General features: G+C 44.6%; 1 protein-coding gene across 1 annotated transcript in view; it reads left to right on the top strand.

Annotated features, from left to right (window-relative positions):
• Positions 1–9756, top strand: part of LOC147692257 (maestro heat-like repeat-containing protein family member 1) — a 75497-nt gene extending 65741 nt beyond the window's left edge. Inside the window, exons 7-8 of the mRNA XM_086936759.1 lie at positions 8311–8394; positions 9691–9756. Of these exons, the coding sequence (XP_086792885.1) occupies positions 8311–8394; positions 9691–9756 (150 nt within the window). The remainder of the gene's footprint in view (positions 1–8310; positions 8395–9690) is intronic.
• Positions 9757–19390: the final 9634 nt, after the last annotated feature.

Here is a 19390-nt window from a genome sequence, read left to right as displayed (position 1 = left end):
TTCTCTATTGTAAACATTTCACCTTCAGATCGATATTGAATCCATAACTAAAATATTTTGGTAGTTTGGCTGCTACATAGTTGTTTAGTACATACCAGGCATGTACTCTCTTTGCAAGTGCAGGCTTAGCTTCTTCCAATGACAGTGCTTTGATGGTCTTGTTAACCACTTTCTTGAAGCAGAAGTGTGGGACACTGATATTGCCCATAGGTTTTCCAGACCAAGGGAATCTCTAAGATACATTCCCACCGGTAAGTTCTTTCTTAGTGATAGTTCAACCCAAAGTTGCCAGTTCAGTGTATCTTGCTCTGCCCCAGTGATCTTGTGCCAGCATTTTTTTATAAACCCAGTAACCCAAACTCCATCCTTATTTGGGCAGGGGAGGTGTATTTTGGGAGGCTGAAGATTGTTCTAAATGACCTGGTGATTATTTTTCCACAGTAGTGGTGTCTCTTCCTCTCATTGCCTCGCTCCCGTATGTTAACGTTGGCAGGAGTTTGACTTGGATAACCTCTAATAGAGGGCTCAGAGAGGGCCGGGCAATCACTTTTTAAAAAGGTTTCTTGGTGAAGTATATTGTATTACCTTTTTGTTTCAGTGTTTCCATATGAGGGTTCAAGGAGCCTTTGTTATCTAGAAGAACACCCAAGTATTTGTATTCCTTTGCTGATTCTAGTTGGTGTGTGTCTAGAAGCCTAACTGGTGCATGTCAGCGCTGTAAGATAAAGAAAGAACTGGGATATGTATAAATCGTATTCAGCTTTGAGTGGATCATAAAACATCATATAATGTGTCTGCCAGACATCTCCCAATTTAGGGATCCCCCAACTTATTTCAGTGCCCTGGACCCCTACCATTTCCGATAGGCATGTACTAATCCACAGTGGCTTATTCCTAGTGGGCACCCTCCACTATCCAACCTACTGCAGTGCCTCTTGCCAGCTAATCACAGGAATGGCTGAAATAGCCAGGAGAGAGGGCAGGGGGGACTCCCCATACAGCCAAAACCCTGGGTCCTGCCCGGTTAAGAGAGTCCGCTCAAATCTCGTAGCTGGGTCCCCCCAATCCCCAAAGATCCAGTCATTAACCGCAAGCATGTGGACCGACTAGTAATACAGTCTGATGTCTACTGCCCCTAGTCTGCCATCATAAGGGGATTGTATGCACTTCTTATGGGAGATTCACTGTGCAGATCCTCCCTACTTGTAGCTATTGATGTTGGCCAGTAGGGTTGTAAATGAATGGGTACAGATTTTGTGGGGCTAGTGTTGCAAAACTTATACCAGCTTTGGCAAGGCCACGATTTTGAAGAGGGCTATACGCTCCATAATGATCGGGGGAGGGAGCTCCATCTTGCCATATATCCCTTAAATTTGCAAGTAAAAGAGGTGATTTTCCTGTCCCAGCGTTCCTGTGGGTCTCTTCATATGCACATGCTCTAATGTTAGACAATTGGTTTCTGATTGGCAAAAGTATGCACCCTGTCCAAGCAGAATCCATAATCTTGGTCAGGGTAAGCTAGATCCACACTTAAAGATAACCTGTGCTCACCCTCTGGTGAGGCTTATTTAAAGAGGCAATATGTAAAGTATTTGTGTAACACACACACAGTAACACAATGAATACACCACAAAAAGACTCCAAACAGGTTGAGAAAAAGCAGTTTATCATATTATAAACAAAATAAGAAATAAATGACAAAAATCCAATGTATAGACTTTGAGATATTGAATTTTAAGGCATACACGCATTAAAGTGCTTAGAAGCAAGTAGTGCTAAAAAGGTTACTTTAAGTCATGCTGGACCAGGTCAAAGTCGAATATCAGGCTGACCACATGGAAGTGTAGGCCAGCTAAGAATCCACGCAGAACCTAGTGAACAAAGCACCTTTCCTGATCGCAGTGAGATGTGTCGTGCTGCGCCATCTAGTGAAGGCGATGTGTCGGCTCCGAAAATGGGTACTGGAGTCAAGAGGTGTCGAACAATTTGTCGCATCGGATTCTACCACGCTGTCGAGGAGATGCATCAATCTCACCAAGCAGCAGTGGCAGTGTACTCTGTCTGATGCATCGATCTCTGAAGGCAAAGTGTTGGTTCCAAGGTGATGTGCTCATTTTACTTACGCAACCGGATCGATGCACCAGTTGTGATATACACAGACAGAAGATGCGTCAAATTCCATGCAGCAAGTATCTGGGCCACATCCAGTGAGTTCAGGCGTAGGGGTAGAAACATTAATATCCCTGAGTCTCAAGCAAGAGGAGGCAAGCCAACAAGCCCTTGGAGATCACTTGGACGGAAGGTAGAGTCCAGCTCTCCTCCAGCAGAGTCAAAGAGCAGCAGACAGCAGGGAAACACAAGAGAAAAGCAAACCTTCCAAGCCTGCAGTCCAAAGATTAGTTATTTAAGCAGCACAACAGTCCTTGTAACAAAGATTCAAGTTCAAGATCCAGAAGTGCCTAATTTGTTTTTGGGGGGGGGGGGGTCAGAAACCCAGTACTTATACCCAAAAGTGCCTTTGTTGTGGCGTTGGGTGACTTCAAGGCAGCTCTCTTAAATGCACATGTTCCCCTTACAGGCCAGACCTGTCTGCCAGGCTATCTGTGGGGTGTAATCGGTCCTTTGTGTGGGGACAGGATACTACCTATTCAAGTGAAGTGTTAACCTCTCCATTCCATCCAGCCCAGGCAAGGCCATCAGAATGCAGATGTATGTAGATGGGTACTCAAACCTACCTATCCTTCCTGGGTTGTGGCTTTCTAGAGGGAATGCACAAAGCATAGCTGTCCGCCACCCCAGACATGCATTGGAGACGGGCTGTCAGGCACACAAAGCAGTAAGTGCAGAGAGATGTCCACTTTCTAAAAGTGGCATTTCTAAAATAGTAATGTTAAATTCAACGTCAGCAGTAAGTAGGGTTTATCACTACCATTCCAAACATATGAAACAGGAAACAGCTACTCCTCTCTGATCAGGAATTATAGCTTAAAAAGTATATTAAGGAATTCCTGAAGCTAATCTATGAGAGGAGTAGGCCTCACTGTAGTGAAAGATGAAATATGCTGTTTGTCACTACTAGGACATGCAAACTATAAAGTAAATGTTCTACCTTTTGCTTACTTACCACCCTGCCCTAAGCCTACCTTAGGGGTGACTTATATGCAATAAAATGGAAGTTTAAGGCTTGGAAAGTAGTTTTAAATGCCAAGTCGAAGTGGCAGTAAACTGCCCACAAAGGCACTGCAGTGGCAGGCCGAGATGGGTTAGACAGGCTTCTTCTGTTGGTGGAACAATCGTGGCTGCAGCACACTAGCGGCAGTAAATTTACAGAGGCTGGGTATATGGTATACCACCTTACATGTGACTTACAAGTAAATTAAATAGGTCAATTAAGTATGCACCCATTGCACACATGTTTAGAGAAGAAGCACATGCCCTTTAGCACTGATTAGCAGTGGCAAAGTGCTCAAAGTCCTAAGGCCAACAAAAGATTCAGCAAAATGTGCAGCCAAAAAGATTGAGGTAAGACCACCGTAAGACTGACAAGTCTAACACCAAGTATTTAAATACTCCCCCTCGCCGGGGAGTCTGGAAGTAAATCTGGAGGAGAACCCACCATAGGCTTTATGGCTGATTTCCCACAGTTCACCCTCAGGCCTGACACTTCTTTGCAGATTTTTAGAATATCAATTAGCTTTAGGATGGATTGGTTTAGGCACTGTATATAAAGGAGGACATTGTCTGCATACAAAGAGATGCAGCCCTCTAATTTTCCGCCATACCTCAAGCTCTACACCTGCACGTCCAGCCAATCTATTAGCCATGTGGTTCAGTTGCGAGAGTGAGCAAGAGAGGAGACAGCAAGCCTCTGCCTATTTGGAACAGCTGTGAGTAAATCCTGTTCACTCTGACCCTAGCCATAGCATCATGTATAACAGCCTCACATACTAAAGGAATCTAGGACCAAAATTAATATTTTTCAAGATATTGTGGAGGAAAGACCATTCAAATGGGCCAAAGGCCTTCTCAAAGTCAAGTTGCATCATGGCTGTGTGGTCGGATACAGAATGTATGTGGTCCAAGTACATATTTAGCCTCCTAAGACAAGGCCTTGTGCTTCTGACTGGCATGAAGCCATTTTGATCGCAATGCACTAGGGGGTCTCATCTGTTTCAGTAGCCTGGTTGCTGAGGCCTTTGCAACTATTTTGACTTAAATATTTATTAGGGAGATCAGTCTGTAAGAAGCGCAGTCTGTAGGTGGCTATATGGTTTGGGGAGGGCTACCACTGAGGCACTCCAGATATCATAGGGAAGTAGCAAAGCTGTCTCTGCAGCTTCAACCTTCGTGAGGAAGTGAGAGAGTAGTGTTGATGCAAACCTTTCCAAGAATTGCATATGGAATCCATTTGAACCAGGCACCTTCTCAGATTGTATCTCCTACAAGGCTGCAAATAACTCCTCCTTCGACAGGTGAGCATCCAAATTCACCCTCCCACTGCTGGAGAGCCTCGGCATGACCAGGTTTGCAGGAAAGAGGTTTTGTTGCTCCAACCCGCCCGGCGGCTTTGATTGGTAAAGTGCCTCATAGTAATGTGTGATTTGTAATGGGTCACCTCACTCGCGGGCCCCATGTCTATGGGACAAACCTGTCTTCCCGAGTTGGCTGCAAGTCTGTTTAGCAATTTTCCTGTCTTACCTCAAATTCGTACTCTCGGTTTTTAAAAATCAGACCCTGGTGCCCTGGCATGAGTCATCAGTTTCTGTTTAAGTGCCTCCTTAGTAGCCTCTAGATTACAAAATGTGTCACGATCTCTCATTTGGTTAAGGCGGTACTTTTCTTTCTCCTCCCACAGGGTATGCTATTATTAACCCCCAAAGAACTGCTTTCATTGCCTCCCACAATGTGATTAGGGAGACTTCTGTTGTGGAGCTTGCTCTTAAGTAGAGTTCTATCTTTTTCTTCATGTGTTCTTAAAACCTAACATCCTTCAGCCACCCAACATAAAGGCTCCAGTGCATGTTAGACCTACACCTCCCCAGCCCCATAGTTAATTACATCGGTGATTGGCCCAACAGTACCCCTGCATGAATTGCAGCTCCTGACGACTATCAGAGTCCATCAGCTGGGAGGAAGAAGTAGTCTAGTCTTGAATGTGACCTATGGGAGTAGGAATAATATGTGAACATGCATGCCAACTTGTTCTTTGTTCTCCACGGATTGCAAAGTCACAGGGACTCTGCCAATGATGCAATGGTTTAGCCCCTCTTTTCACATCAAGTTGTAGGTCCATGACATCATTGAAATCCCCCCTACGATAAGCTCCTCATCCAGGCCCAAGGTGATAACTGTCATCAGATTTTTCATTGTAGTCTCCTGCAGGGTCGGTGGAATATACACAGACACTACTGCCAATGGAATGCCAAACAGGAAGCCCGTAACCACCACATATCTATCTATGGCATATCAGATAGTGTCCACGACCATCAGGGGAAAAGTAACTCCTCTGGAACCCCTAGTGAACCCTGCATGATTAAAGACATAGTGTCCAAAAAAGCACCCCTATTCCCAAGAAAATGTGTCTCTTGCAATAATGGAATCACTAGGACCAGATTGTGAGCCTGTCGAAGGATTGTTGTGCATTTTATTTTATCCAACAATCCACTGAAATTTCAAGACAATTGCTTGTAATGAATGGTGTTGTTGTCAGAGGTCATGGCAGGTCATTGCGCCCCTTTGACTGGGGTCCGCAATCTGTCTTGCATGAGACGTAGTGTTGTGACCAAAATCAACCCTAAAGTACTCAACTGTCCCCCCAATAACCCTGTACTCAATACCTCTAAAGTGGAAGCATTTTTGGCCTCTAAAACAAGCAACCCCAAAAGAAACAACATATAATACAATGTAATACTTAATCAAAATAAAGTAACCACAATATTCTTGTGTAGTGGGGAGTGCTTTGCATCGGGCCAGCCCTTCTCCCAAGAGGCAATGTGTCTCTTCTCCCTCCATGAATGAGAAAACACTTGTAGCTCTACATGGAGGAAAGAAAGGAAGGGGACTAAACCCCTCCTCTATACCGCAGAATAATATCTCATCATCCACTAGTAGGGTCCCCTTCCTGGTACTCACCAGAGCTCTATGAGGAGGATGCCCTATGTTTATCCTCCTGTTATAACCAGATTTGGCCTCCTATCAGTCTGCTGCATTTCAGCCTTCAGGCTCCCGATATGTCATTGGCTCCTTTGTTGATATAGGCAGTTGTTTCATCTCTGCCGCTCAGATCTAGGTCTCTTCCGGGCTTTAAAATAAAAATTGTTCCCTACTAATACATAACTTTTAGTTTGGCAGGGTACATCAGCACATTCAATGTACTTAGCCCTGACTTTCCACTTAACTTCTAACATTTACGAAGGAGCTGCACTTAACTGTGTAATTGGGGAAGAGCATAAACTTGGAGTCAGTGCAAAGGACGCTGGATGTTGGCGTGCATGCCGCGGGATAGAGTCTCTGCCTACAAAGTTGAGTACCCTAATGATAATGGTTCTAGGCTGTGTCACCAGCGGAGGGCATGGGGCTAGCGCTTTGTGTGCCCTTTCCAGAACAAAGTAGGGGGATAGCTCACAATCCGGGACCCTGGTTCTGAAGTATTCTGTGAGGAATTTCTCTGGATGCTGGTCCCCCACGCCATCTGGCAGGTCTACCAGCTGGGAGGGGACAAAAGGGTCCTCCCTACAGACAATGCAAGGGACATCTGCCCACGCTTGTCTCTGTGAGGCCATGTCTTACTGGCCCAATGATGGGGCCCCCCTCTCTCCAGATGTCCTCCTGAGACACCATGGTGATCAGGAGTGGAGTAAGGCTGGGCTTGTGCGACCGTCACTGCCCCCCCATTGGCCTTAGCAGTCTCCCTGGACGTCTGGGCTCCCAGAGGGAGATCACCTCCTGAGGTGGAAGCCATGTACCCAGTAGCCTACGTTTGGGGCGAGACATCTTGTGTGGGTCCCGGCCCACCTGGGCTGTAATCTTAGTCGTGGATGCTCATGCTGCCTATCCAATCTCCTCTAATGTGGCCCACCAATTTGGCTCGGCAGTCACAATCCGATGTGGCTGCCTAAACGTGAAAAGCGGTCCCTACCACTCCCCTCCCATGTGGCTGTTTCCTCTGTGCCCCAAGAGTCAATACGGAGGTAAAGATGGATCGCCGCTGTGGGATTGCAGCTCCAGGATGGGTACTTTGGCAGCAGGCGTTGTTTGCCTAATGCTTTTCTCTCATCCATGGCTCCCTGCATGGGCTTGGGTACGACAAAGGGTACAAGAGTAGGGGCCGCCTGATGGATGTTTGCATCGGAGAAAAGGTTTCCCCATAGTCGTCTCGCCCAGTCTGCAGTTGCAGCCCTGCCCACGTGTGGCACCCAGTCCCGCTCCTCCACTCTAAAGTCCCTGTTCTGCTGTTTCCAGCCACCGCTTGGAAGTGAAAGTGACTTTGTGCCACACGCCGGCCACTTGGCTGTCTTCTCTCCCTTGCGCGACCCTGGAGTCGATGCACAGGGGGGTTCACCATTGTGAGTTCACAGCTTCAGGTGATGTTTGTCACCAGCAGGCACGTCTCCAGGCAGGTCGTACGAATACCCAGGCTGTCGATCGCCAAAATTGTCTCCCATCCTGGGCTCCCTGGATGGGCTTCTGTGGGCCAAAGGGGGTTAGTATATGGGCCACCACACCGGTGCTTACGGCTGAAAAAGGGTAGCCTAAGGGTCGGATTCAGCAGGATTTTCGGAACTGGCACGGAGCTCGCATAATATGTAGCCTCCATCTTACACTACTTGGCAACTCCTCCCAGTAATTTCTTTCTTGATTCTCTTTACAATGTAGTGGAGGTGAGTGATTTGTCAATAGTAGGCGAGAACTTTGGGAGCCAGGATGGTATTCATCAGATAAGGTAGATACTGTATTGCTTAGAAAGAGACATACACAATTTCTTGGGTCAAGAGCAGAGTGACCACTTCTGGTAGCAGCACACTTGTACACTGTCAGCTTACCATTATTCACTGTTTCTGCATCTTTGATCCATTACTCGCAAAAGTAATAGTTCTGCTTTTAAAGGGGATGAACACAAGGTTCTAAGGCCGTGAAATGCCCAAGTAGGAAGTGAACATAGTATGCTATTTCTTGTACAAATGTTTTTCTTAGTTTTTTAGTTTCTTGAGGTGTGCAGCCTTTTGTGACTTCCGTCTCTGTGAGACTCATGAGAGTCTAGATGTGTTGACAACGGTCTTGGTAAGGCTGATATTTTAATTATATTTTCAGGATCCATCTATTCTGCTTGAAGAAGTAACACCACCGGAACACAGGGATGCCTTCGACATGCCCACCATTGCAGCTGAGAAATATGTGAGTCTTCTTTAAAGTTCTATACCATCAAGTTCATGTGCCCTCTCTCTCAAACTCTGTCACTTCCATTCCATCTACACAAAACAAAGTAAATCCAAAAGATACCAGAGGAATAACTGCCCAAGGAAACTGTACTCCATTCTCAGAAACAAAAGGAATGATTTACAATATTACCAAGGAGTGAATGGTGTAGTAACTCACTCGGGGCTAGATGTAGGTAAATAGTATTTACGATTCGAAAATACAGAATTTTACCGATTCGGTATTTTCGAATCGATAAATGCTATGTAGCTAAAAATTCGGTAAAAATTACCGAATTGTTAAGATTTGGTATTTACTGAATCGGTATTTACCGATTCGGTAATTGCCATTCACTCCTATGGGCCTTGAGGCCCATAGGAATGAATGTCAATTATCGAATCGGTAAATACCGATTCAGTAAAATAAAGAAAGAGTCAAGGGTGGCAGGGTGTCACATCGACACCCTGTTGCACCCCTAAATAGTGCTTGTGTGCACATGTGGCACACATACATGCCCTAAGGACATGTATGTCTGCCACATGGCACTGGTGTAAAGGCACAGATTTGCATTTACAGAGGTATTCGTTATTTACCACCAACTAATAGTTGGTGGTAAATAACGAATCCTTAAAGCACAGAAGCACTCTTCAAAGTGCTTCCTACATGTCATTTACCGATTCGGTAAATACCGAATCGGTAAATGATGATTAGGTAAATACCGAATCGGTAAATACCGATTCAGTATTTACCGAATCTGTAAATTGGCCCCCCGTTACCGACCGGTAATAGCCGTCCTACATCTGGCCGTCAGTCTCTCATCCAGTGGTACCCTTAGAGAGCTAGAACCGATTTCGTAACTTCAACGCTGGTTTTAGTGCACAGTGTAAATAGACAGAGGTGGAAGCTATCTCTTGCTGGAAACAGGAATTAATTCAAACAAGCACCCTTCTGAATACAAGACTAAACTCTTCTGTGAGAGGAGAGAACAAAGTACACAGAGGTTGATCGTATTTGTGGACGAGCAAGGAACTATGGGATCAAAAATTCCCTTTCACCTTAGGAGCAAATTTAGCTTTTTCTATCCTCACTTCTGAACCAGGCAAATGATTCAGCTGCATTGGCAATGAGCAACAGAGAAAACAATCTCCTATTCCCTGGGATCAACCTGTTACTGGCAATGCCCACAGTTTACAATTTTTTAGAAAAATAAATAATCTGTTATGCATGTTGTCACATCTAAATAGCCTTCTCGTTTCCATTCTCTCTATCTACCAGCTCGAGGACATGATCAAATGTATGAAAAACACTCTCATGTTGTGCGACTACATACTTTCTAAGTAGGGTGAGGTAAGATTTTGATGCTTTTGTATTCTGTCAATGTCAGTGAGAGTGTGAGTACTATCAGATTGAAAGGATCACACAACAAACCATCACTAATCAATGGGGTCACTGGAATGTAATGTAAATGCAAGGTGGATTTGTACAGTGCTGCTTGTCACCCATGAGGGTAGCCAGGCGCTTCTTCCATACAATTTTGGGTTTGCTGTACTTACCAAATAATCCACCCTATGCTACATAGATTGCAGATTTCCACTAATAAATGTATTGATAGTTTAGAATAATCAAAAATAACACATGGTGCTGCGCCACAGCAAACATTAACTACTCACCAGATTACCCCACCCACGTGCTATACTGGTATAAGAGAGGCAAAGGTTTTTGGGAGAACAGCATTAATGGGTAATAAAATAGTAGAATAGTATTCTCACAGAATGTAATTAATTATGCTGCATAATTTTCACTGTGTCCCATAATATAGCCTTCCAAATGTGCCTCCTGAATATTGATATTGTCATACACTAATATAACTGACAAAAAAGCGAGCCAAAATATCAAAAGGTAAAAATGAACAGATTTTCTGTACCTAATTCCATATATGTGTACCAAATATATATATACATATATCTTAATTTATGTGGAGTTAAGAATGGTAAATATATCTGCCCCTCTTTGCATTTACCATTCAATATGTTGTCCTTCGATATTTTGTCCATGGCATTAGTGTGCAACAATATTCTTGTACAAGACGTTCAAGAAGAGTACAATTGGCCCTTCATAGTCTCATAATTCCAGAAGCACTTCTGGCAGAAGGCCTTTGATTAATGTTTTAAATTACATTACAATTGGGTGTGTTGAAAAGGAACGAAATACATAGGTTTTCAAGTCTAGAGAAATATGTAACCAACAATGGACATGGAGAGACTGAGGGATCACATCCCATTGGTGCTGGAGAAGGAGCGATTCTGGGAAAGGGTTGTCTACAGGAGTTGTCATCAAAGAAATACCTTTTTGTTGGGAAATATTGGGTGCAAACCCTTTTAGAAGAGAAAGACAGTGGACCTTTACTTTTGTGAATCAGGCCCTTTGTTTTTATGAATTCATAGATGTACCATCTGAAAATACAGCCATCAAGAGCTTGGCTGTAATCCCAGTATGGATGCTTTGTGATTTCGAAAGAGGGGCATAATAATTCTGAAAATCTGGTTCAGATGCAAGGGGAGGGCATGAGTAAGCATTGGTATCTGCCTCCTTGAGTTTAAGACTGGCATTTATCAGGTTGGGATCACATTGTTAAAAATAATCCATCTGATTACAAAACACCTACTGCCTGTTTAGGGACTTCACAGAGTCTTGAATTCTGTAGAGTAGCTCCTGTGTAGTAGAGGGTGTGACAAAGAAGAGGGCAAGAGGCAGCTGCTGGAGTACAATATTTGAAGGCAGCACATTTTTATGAACTAACTTACCTCTTGTCATATTTGAAGAGGCACAATCTTGTCAGTGCTGACTCCCCTTCACCTTGGTTAAATGTATTCAAATTCTTTGCAAGCCAAAGTTGGAAACAAGGCAAAATATATCTTATGAGTTCATGGTGCCTCAATTGCTTGCTGCACTGTAAGGATGGGCAATTGCCTACTTGAACTATCTGACCATGTACCTTTCAACTTCCAGGTACCAGCCTAAGTACCATCTCTATGGCCTTTGATTCGGACCACCGTGGCTGATATCACTGATAGCATTTATTGAGGACCCCTCACCATCTCCCTTTCTGATAAGCACTCAGTGCTGAAACACCGTCTCCCACCAGAGGACATGCAGAGAACCATTAGAAATCATTGAACAGTAAAGCTTCACCAGCCATAGAGAAACATGAAGATTGGACTTTTGTGATTTAGTGAAGGATTATGACCCTATCTCAGGAGTACGGTTGAGGATCGCCTTGAATGACAACGAAGTATTGCTTACTCCGGTCTGGGGCTCCTACATCAAATAATTAACCGATATCAGTCTTGACACGTGGTCATCACAACCTGAGCAATATTAAGCAGTTGTAAATAGTTATTGTACAGCCATGATGAATTTTAAATTGACTACTATTTGTAATATGGACTTGACTCTTTAAAATATTTGTATTGCGACTGCTGTTTCCCAGACCCACTGAATATAGACATTGTACATTTTTTGTATATAATCTGTTGTTAGGGCCCTTGGCAGTCATTTTTTTTTTTTTTTAAAGATAATAAATCACACTTGCCTTTAATGAGAACTCTCATATATTCTTGGCTACACAGTAATCCTTCAAGATCGAGTTTCAAAACTAAGTAGGTTTGGGGCCCTTTGCATCACCATGCGTCACTCATGAAAAATCACTCTCAGCATGTTTTTTCTTTGCAGAATTTAAGATTTGGATTAAACATGTTTCTTCAATCACATTAAAAAGTTTGAAACACAGGGACCCACTGATCTTCGTCTATTAATTCACTTGGGTCAGTCCTGTGCAAGGGAAGCAATATGAAATAAAGAATTCCTTTCATCAGCCTGGGGGGTAAACTGCTCCACTCACGGAGTTTGCAGAGTTTTCCCCTCTTTGCTCGCCACACAGAGTGCGGAGTTTCGAAAAACTCTCTGTAGTAGCATGGAACTGAGTTTTTCTTCTCCGATGGGTTGCCAACGTTAATTTGGCAAGAGCAAGCTAGGAAAATCCACCGCTAGACTATTTCTCAACACGGGCGGTCACAGCAGGTGATTACCGCTCACATTGAGAGCCTGCCACTTGCGTTGAGAAAGCTGCCCCTCGAGTAGAACATCAGCTCAAGGGGCAGAAGGAAGCTGTACCCTCTTGTGCTGCAGGTGGTGCCATTTGTGCAGTAATAATCCCAGTACGAAAAATCTGTAGCTTGATTTAACTCACTCCGCCGTATGCGGAGCTCAGAAGAGCACAGTGGAGTTTTTTTTATGTCTTTGTGAACTCCTCCCAGGCCTACTAATGTGTCCCTTGTTTATGTAAACGCTTATGCCAGCAATTAAAAATCCATGAAGAACCTAGGAAATCACATTTACACAAATTACCATAAAAACAATCAATGTTGATCACATTTAATAATGGTCTTCAACTATTTTCAACCCTCATCACAATTAGGGGTGTTTCAAGGGACAAAAATAATCTCACTCTTTAAATTGTGATGCAGTGTCCTTGAGCAGGGTAATGGGCACATACATCTTTCTTGGGGAAATAAATAAAGGACAATTTTTTTTTAAAGTGACCTCGAATTACTTTTTCTACGCTTGACTCATTCTAAGAAGGCAGAGATGTAACTGAGGGTCATATGGCTTCTCTGGCATTGGTCAGAGACAAGGTAATTAGTAAACAACCCCCAGTTGCTGTCTGTCTCAAAATGTCCTTTGTGAGAGAGAATTTGCTTGTTGTTTTGTAAAAGTGGGAGGGATGGATTCAAATGAGCAGGATGAGGGTTTGGTGCTTTTTATGGCAGGCTTAACTTTACTTGATGTATGAAAACTCATATTATTGGGTATAGTGCCTCACTAAAGTCCCATAAAAACTGCCTTTTGGGGTATGTCTTTAAGGCCTAAGGAGGTTTGATAGTGTGCAAATTGTCATAACAATATGATAGTGCTAAGTTTTTTTTCCTTTTTTTACAAAGAACTGTATACACAACCTGTGGTCTGTTCTCAAACCGTGTTAATTATTCACTGAAGACTTTTGCTCTGTGTTTCCATATGAGCTCACTGTAGTATGATGGTTGTAATGTCACCTTGCCCAGCAAAAGATCGCTAAAAGACTGGACCTAGTAATGAATAACTAGGGTGTGGCTTAACAGCTGGGGCGGCTGACTTTGAAACTGGGGAACCATGTTGGAGTTGAGGAGGCTCAAACATCCTGTGATTCTGGGCAAATCACTTAATCTCCCCCGCCTAAAAAACAAAAAAAAATGAAGGTGTCAATCCGTAATGCAACGGATGCTCATGTACCGGGCTCTGATACCTTAGGGGAGAGCTCACGCTATATCAAACTGAAAAGAAACCGTTTCACCCAACAACAGGTTGACAGACACACTACCAAACAATGGGTTTTCATGCCATTCTAAATAGGAAACAGCTACAACCAGGCTACAATACAATATAACCCTGTCTCTCCTTAGGAGAGGAGGAAAGACTGTCTACAGAACTAGGAGCACTACCTGTCCAAAAGACATTCCAGCTGATAAAGTAGAGGCCAGTCATGTTGGTCGTAAAATGGTGTGCAGGTGGTGTTACATAGCTTTTCACATCTGACAGCAATGGCAGGCTTTGATTTCCACTAATAACATATACTATTTTGCTTTTGATACTTTTAGCCCTAATGTATTGTGCCTTTGTTTGTACTGGCCTTGTTGGGATGACTGTTCTAATCCTTGGATGATACTAGAGGATGGGGCTTTTTAAACCCCAGAACATTAATCACCTATTGCCTGCATAATGAATTGAACAGACACAATTGTGGTAGGAACATCATTGTCCCTCCAACTTATCGGGTAGGTTTGGCCGCAAATGGGCTTTCTTCCACCATGTATGGCCCACTGGGAGGGGTGTGAGATAGCTGTGTATTTTCCCTTTACCTGCAAAAACACACATATATTCCTACAGCTCTGTAAGCTAGCAAAACCTAGCCAGGAGTGATTTTAGAAAGAAGTGATATGATAAAGTGGTTCCCAAAGTTGGGCCATTTCCCTGGTTGCTCCAAATTTCACATTTGAGTGACATACTGATATTATTTAGGAGACACAGATGTACCTATAAATCTTCAATAGATTCAGGAAACAAGCCCCCTTATCCATCAGTGCAAAAACAACAGTTGATGGACAGAATGTAGAACAATGTCATAAATTTACCCCATTACTGAGATCTGGGCCTAAATCTATCGTTTTTTTACTCATCATGCCATTCCAGTTTGAACCCAGCCATATGCAAATCAGTTTTGACCCTGTGCCCTATGGCAACAGTCCAGCCGGAACTGCCAAGCCAGGTCCTCCCTGGACTGGAAACAATAATCCTAGGACCGGTTTCGGGCTTTCAGCCCTCATCAGCCAGGATAGCTTGATTCCAGTGGCTGAAAGCCTGAAACCGGGCTTTCAGCCACTGGATGCTTGTTTCCAGTCCAGGGAGGACCTGGCTTGGCAGTTTGAGCTTGACTGTTCCCATGGGGCACAGGGTCAAGAATGATTTGCACATGGCTGGGTTCAAACTGGAATGGCATGGTGAGCAAAAAAACGATGGATTTAGGCCCAGATCTCTGTACTGGGGTGTATGTATGACATTGTTCTGCGTTCTGTCCATCAACTGTTGTTTTTGAATTTGTCACCCCAGAGGGGGTCGGGTATGCTCAGACGTGAGTCCTGTGCTCTCCATGCCTCTGGAATCAAGCTATCCTGGCTGATGAGGGCTGAAAACCCGAAACCGGTCCTGGGATGCTTGTTTCCAGTCCAGGGAGGACCAGGCTTGGCAGTTTGGCTGGACTGTTCCCATGGGGCACAGGGTCAAGACTGATTTGCATATAGCTGGGTTCAAACTGGAATGGCATGGTGAGCGAAAAACTATGGATTTAGGCCCAGATCTCTGTACTGGGGTGAATGTATGACATTGTTCTGCATTCTCTCCGTCAACTGTTGTTTTTGCATTTGTCACCCTTATCCATCAGGGCTTGTTTAGTGTAACAGATACAAAAGAAACCTCAATGTTACTAAATCGTGGCTAATGGAGTAAATATTCCACAGAAAGTGCATCCTGTGGTTACAGCCTACTTGGAAGGGAATAGAGTTCCTGCTGACAGAAGAAGTCACATTCATTCCAGGGACAGGATCACTTGTTAAATCCATTTTTAATGGGTAGCTGTAGCTGCAGCCGAAGATAACACATGATGAAAAAAATGACTTGCTATTATACCTTCCCAAAATCATCATTACCAATGCAAAGAGCTTCTATTAACATATTCAGAGCACATAAAGTGATATCAAGGAGGGTAACCACATGTCATGGAGCCAGGGTGGGCGAGTCCATTAATGTTACCTGTCAGCAGTGGCCAGCATTAGTAGAATACACCTCTCACCTACCAAGAGACCAACAGTAATTAGTGGTCAACAAAAACATTCTACAAGAGATTATACAAGTTTACTGACAGGTGAGACAATATGTATTACATGAACTGAGACTGCAGCAGGCCCACTTTACTTGTTACTCCTACCCCGATTAATCCACTAACTATAACTGTTACAGGGCAAAATGAGATGTCTCTTAGGTAGCCATTAAGACTTGTTGTATCATTTTTAGGCGGCCCAAGATAGAAAATGGTTACTGGTCTTAATTTATAACAATGAGAGCCTTTTACCAATGGCTTCCTGTGGCTAAGCTTACAGATGAACCAAAAATTGAGCAAAAAGTATACCCTTTTAACACTAGGCCCTCAGGGTAGAAAAGTTGGGCAGACCAAGGCTTGTCAGGGAAAAGGTCAATCGAACAATCAATCAGGATTTATAAAGCATGGCTAATCACCTGATAGGGTATTCATGGGCCTTCAGGCCCCACAGGCTTATTCGAACATCCAGGTCTAGAGAGTCATTTGAAAACCTGAAAGTGAGGTGATTGGCCAGAGGTACGTGGAGACGCTATTCCAGGTCTCTGCTGCGATGTGGGAGAAGTAGAATCCTCTACTTCGGTAGATGCAGGGAGTACGGGCAAGTGAAAGGGGGGCAGAACGTAGTCTTCTTGACGGTTGGTGGAAGTTCAGGCGGTGGTTAATGTAGGCAGGTCCTTGTTTGTGTAGAGCCTTGTGTGCCTGGATCAGCAGCTTAAATTGGCATGTTTTCTGTACGGGGAGCCAGTGGAGTTTCCTGGGGTGGGGTGTGATATGGGTTCATCGGTGAAGGCCAATGATGAGTCTGGCTGTAGCGTTCTGTATGTTCTGAAGTGTCTGTAGGAAATGTGTGGCAATTCCTACATAGAGGGCATTGCTGTAGTCCAGTCCGCTGGTGAGTATGGATTGTGTCACGGTACGCCTCTTTTGTAAGGGGAGCAACTTGAGGATCTTACATGGCATGAGCAGAAGGAAGAAAGCAGGCAGAGGAGAAGGCGTTTGTAGGTTACTGTAGAGTGAACGCAAACACAGTTCTCATCCCACCGCTAGACACCAATTATGTTGGACCTGGGGTTGCCAAGTCACATAGGGTAGCCTGGCCTAGGGTAAGACAGTCAGATCCTAGAAGCAAAAGTGTAAAGTTTGCGCTCCATCCAGTAGTAAATCAGTGTTCATCCATACAAAAACGACACTACACCAAGTTTGTGGAAAAATATGGACTGGTTTATAAAAATAGATTGTTTCACTTTTACTTTTCACACAATTATTTCACCCTATGCCCCTTTTCACTTATAGAGCTTCAACAATACATTGCAAATCAATATTACACTTTCTTATCCAATGGCATAAGAGTTCAGCACTAATTTTGGCCTACCAGTCTTCTAGCAGTTACTTCACAGTTAATGAAGAGAGAACAGTAAATTGAAGAAATCAACCTATACAGTACCCTCAATAAATCATAGGCTTTTTAAACGTACAGAATAAAGGAGACAGCTGAAAACTCCACAGTTGATTATTTTGGTTATGAAACTTTAAGCAGCTCGATGGCTAAATGAAGACAGGCAGGCTAAACCTATCTCATACCAGTGGTTGGCTCATTCTATGACTGCCTTAACTTTTCCATATAGCACAATAATTCTCCCAGATCGTGGATAACCTGCACAAAGATATTTCCCTTTCTTAAACTGTGCGTTTACCCAGAGCAGCCTTGATCTTCCCTCAACCCAATCTGTGGGAAGCTCCCTTCGTTATTTCCTAAAGTTTCCTTTACCTCCGGAAGTCACTTCCCAGGCGGGGGGTTCGTCTCAGCCACCAGTTCAGGAGATGGGAAACCTGTCGGGGGCGTAATTCGGCAACTCTTTGTCACCCGTACCTGTAGTACAAACCCTCAGCCGGAGTTGGAGATGGCTACGCCAGGAGTAGGGGTTTCGGACAGCTTTCCCTCCCCTCCTGGCTATAACCCCGCTTACTTCCTTTCCTCCGCAGTCGTCCCTGGCCCTCCAGCTGATGTGACTCTCCGATGAGTGACGAGCGCGTTCCGTCGGTTTTTCTGACAGGAACTGCTCTGATTTACTCTTCCGGTGCCTCCGAGATCCTCCCCTCCTTCCTGGTTCCAACGGGGAGAGATCACGCCCGCTCAGCCACGCTACCAGCTCCTCCCCTCCTTGGTAACGTCGCGCTGCTCTTCCTGGATGTCGGCTTCGCGCTCCTCCTCTGGCGCTTCCGATACGCCCCAGCAAACTCTGACCCTAGGCGCTGCCGGTTGCAGTCCAAGAGCAGCGGTTCCCTCCTCACTCGCCTGCCGCAGAGAGTCGCCCAAACATGGGAAAACCCAGATCGGCAGATCGCCATGCTACACGGATGGGTTCCTGGCTCAAGAGGGGAAAAGAACCCGCTTCAGGCAGTCCACGGAGCTTCAGGTAACCAGACGACATCAGAGGGGTCAGAGATCCATTACTGATGGTTCCCACGGGTGAAAGGGGTTCGTTGTCTGTAGGAAAAAGACAGTCCCACAGGCACTTTTCTGACCGACCTCAGTTAACAACCCGGACTTCGGCTAAGGGCAACAATCCCTCCTTTCCTGTGGGTCCTGAAGAAAAGATACTCCTGCTGGGTCAGGTCAACAAGGGAGGGGTAGCGTCAGCAAGCAGAAAGCAGCCCCACGAGGCCGTCAAGTCCTCCACACTGCGCCAACCTCCTCTTCTCCCAGCCTGTACTCCAACTGAACTCTCTCCTCTTCACCTCACACCACTACACAAAATGGCTGCCCAACATTCCACCTTATATAGGCTACCCTCAGGATGTCCACAGGAGTCCAGAAGGCTCTGGAATCCCTTATGCTTTCCTATGGGTCTTTATCCTGAGGTAGCCAAACAAGTGGCAGTTGTAGCCACCATTTTGTTTAACCTAGGTTTCAGTCAGAAAGGCACCTAGGCCCCAGGAGAATGACTACGAAGGCAAAGAGCACCTAACCCCTAGGTCAACACCTAAAAACTCCAGTAGACATAAAAGATAAAAAGGTTGAGGAGCAAAAAGGGGACAAAATAAATAAATGAATAGGAGGGACTACCTAAAGGGCAGACAGGTCTAACAGCGTTGATCTGTGATTTCATGGGGAACTTGTTGTCAATTAATATTCTGAGGTTTCAGGCATGGTTAGAGCGAGTGAGGTGTGATGGCCACCAGGAATAATTCCATGTGTTGCTGCTGTTGCCAAAATCAGTACTTCCATTTTGTCTGTATTCAGCTGCAAGCAGTTGTTTTTCGTCCAGTCTGTAACATTTGTCATGCATCTGTGGAAATTGGTTCTGGTGGTGGTGGGGTTGTTGGTGAGTGAGAGGATGAGTTGGGTGTCCTCTGCATAGGAAATTATGTTGAGAACGTGGGATCTGACAATGTTGGCCACTGAGGTCATATATGTGTTGAAGAGTGTGGGGTTGAGGGATAAGCCCTGGGGGACACCGCAGGCGACCTTCCTGCGTTCAGAGGTGAAGGTGGGAGGTCGATCCT

This window comes from Lissotriton vulgaris, chromosome 9, assembly GCF_964263255.1.
Source record: "Lissotriton vulgaris chromosome 9, aLisVul1.2, whole genome shotgun sequence".
Lineage (NCBI taxonomy): Eukaryota > Metazoa > Chordata > Amphibia > Caudata > Salamandridae > Lissotriton > Lissotriton vulgaris.
The sequence above is the reverse complement of the archived record's forward strand: the minus strand, read 5'-3'. Positions and strand labels throughout refer to the sequence as shown.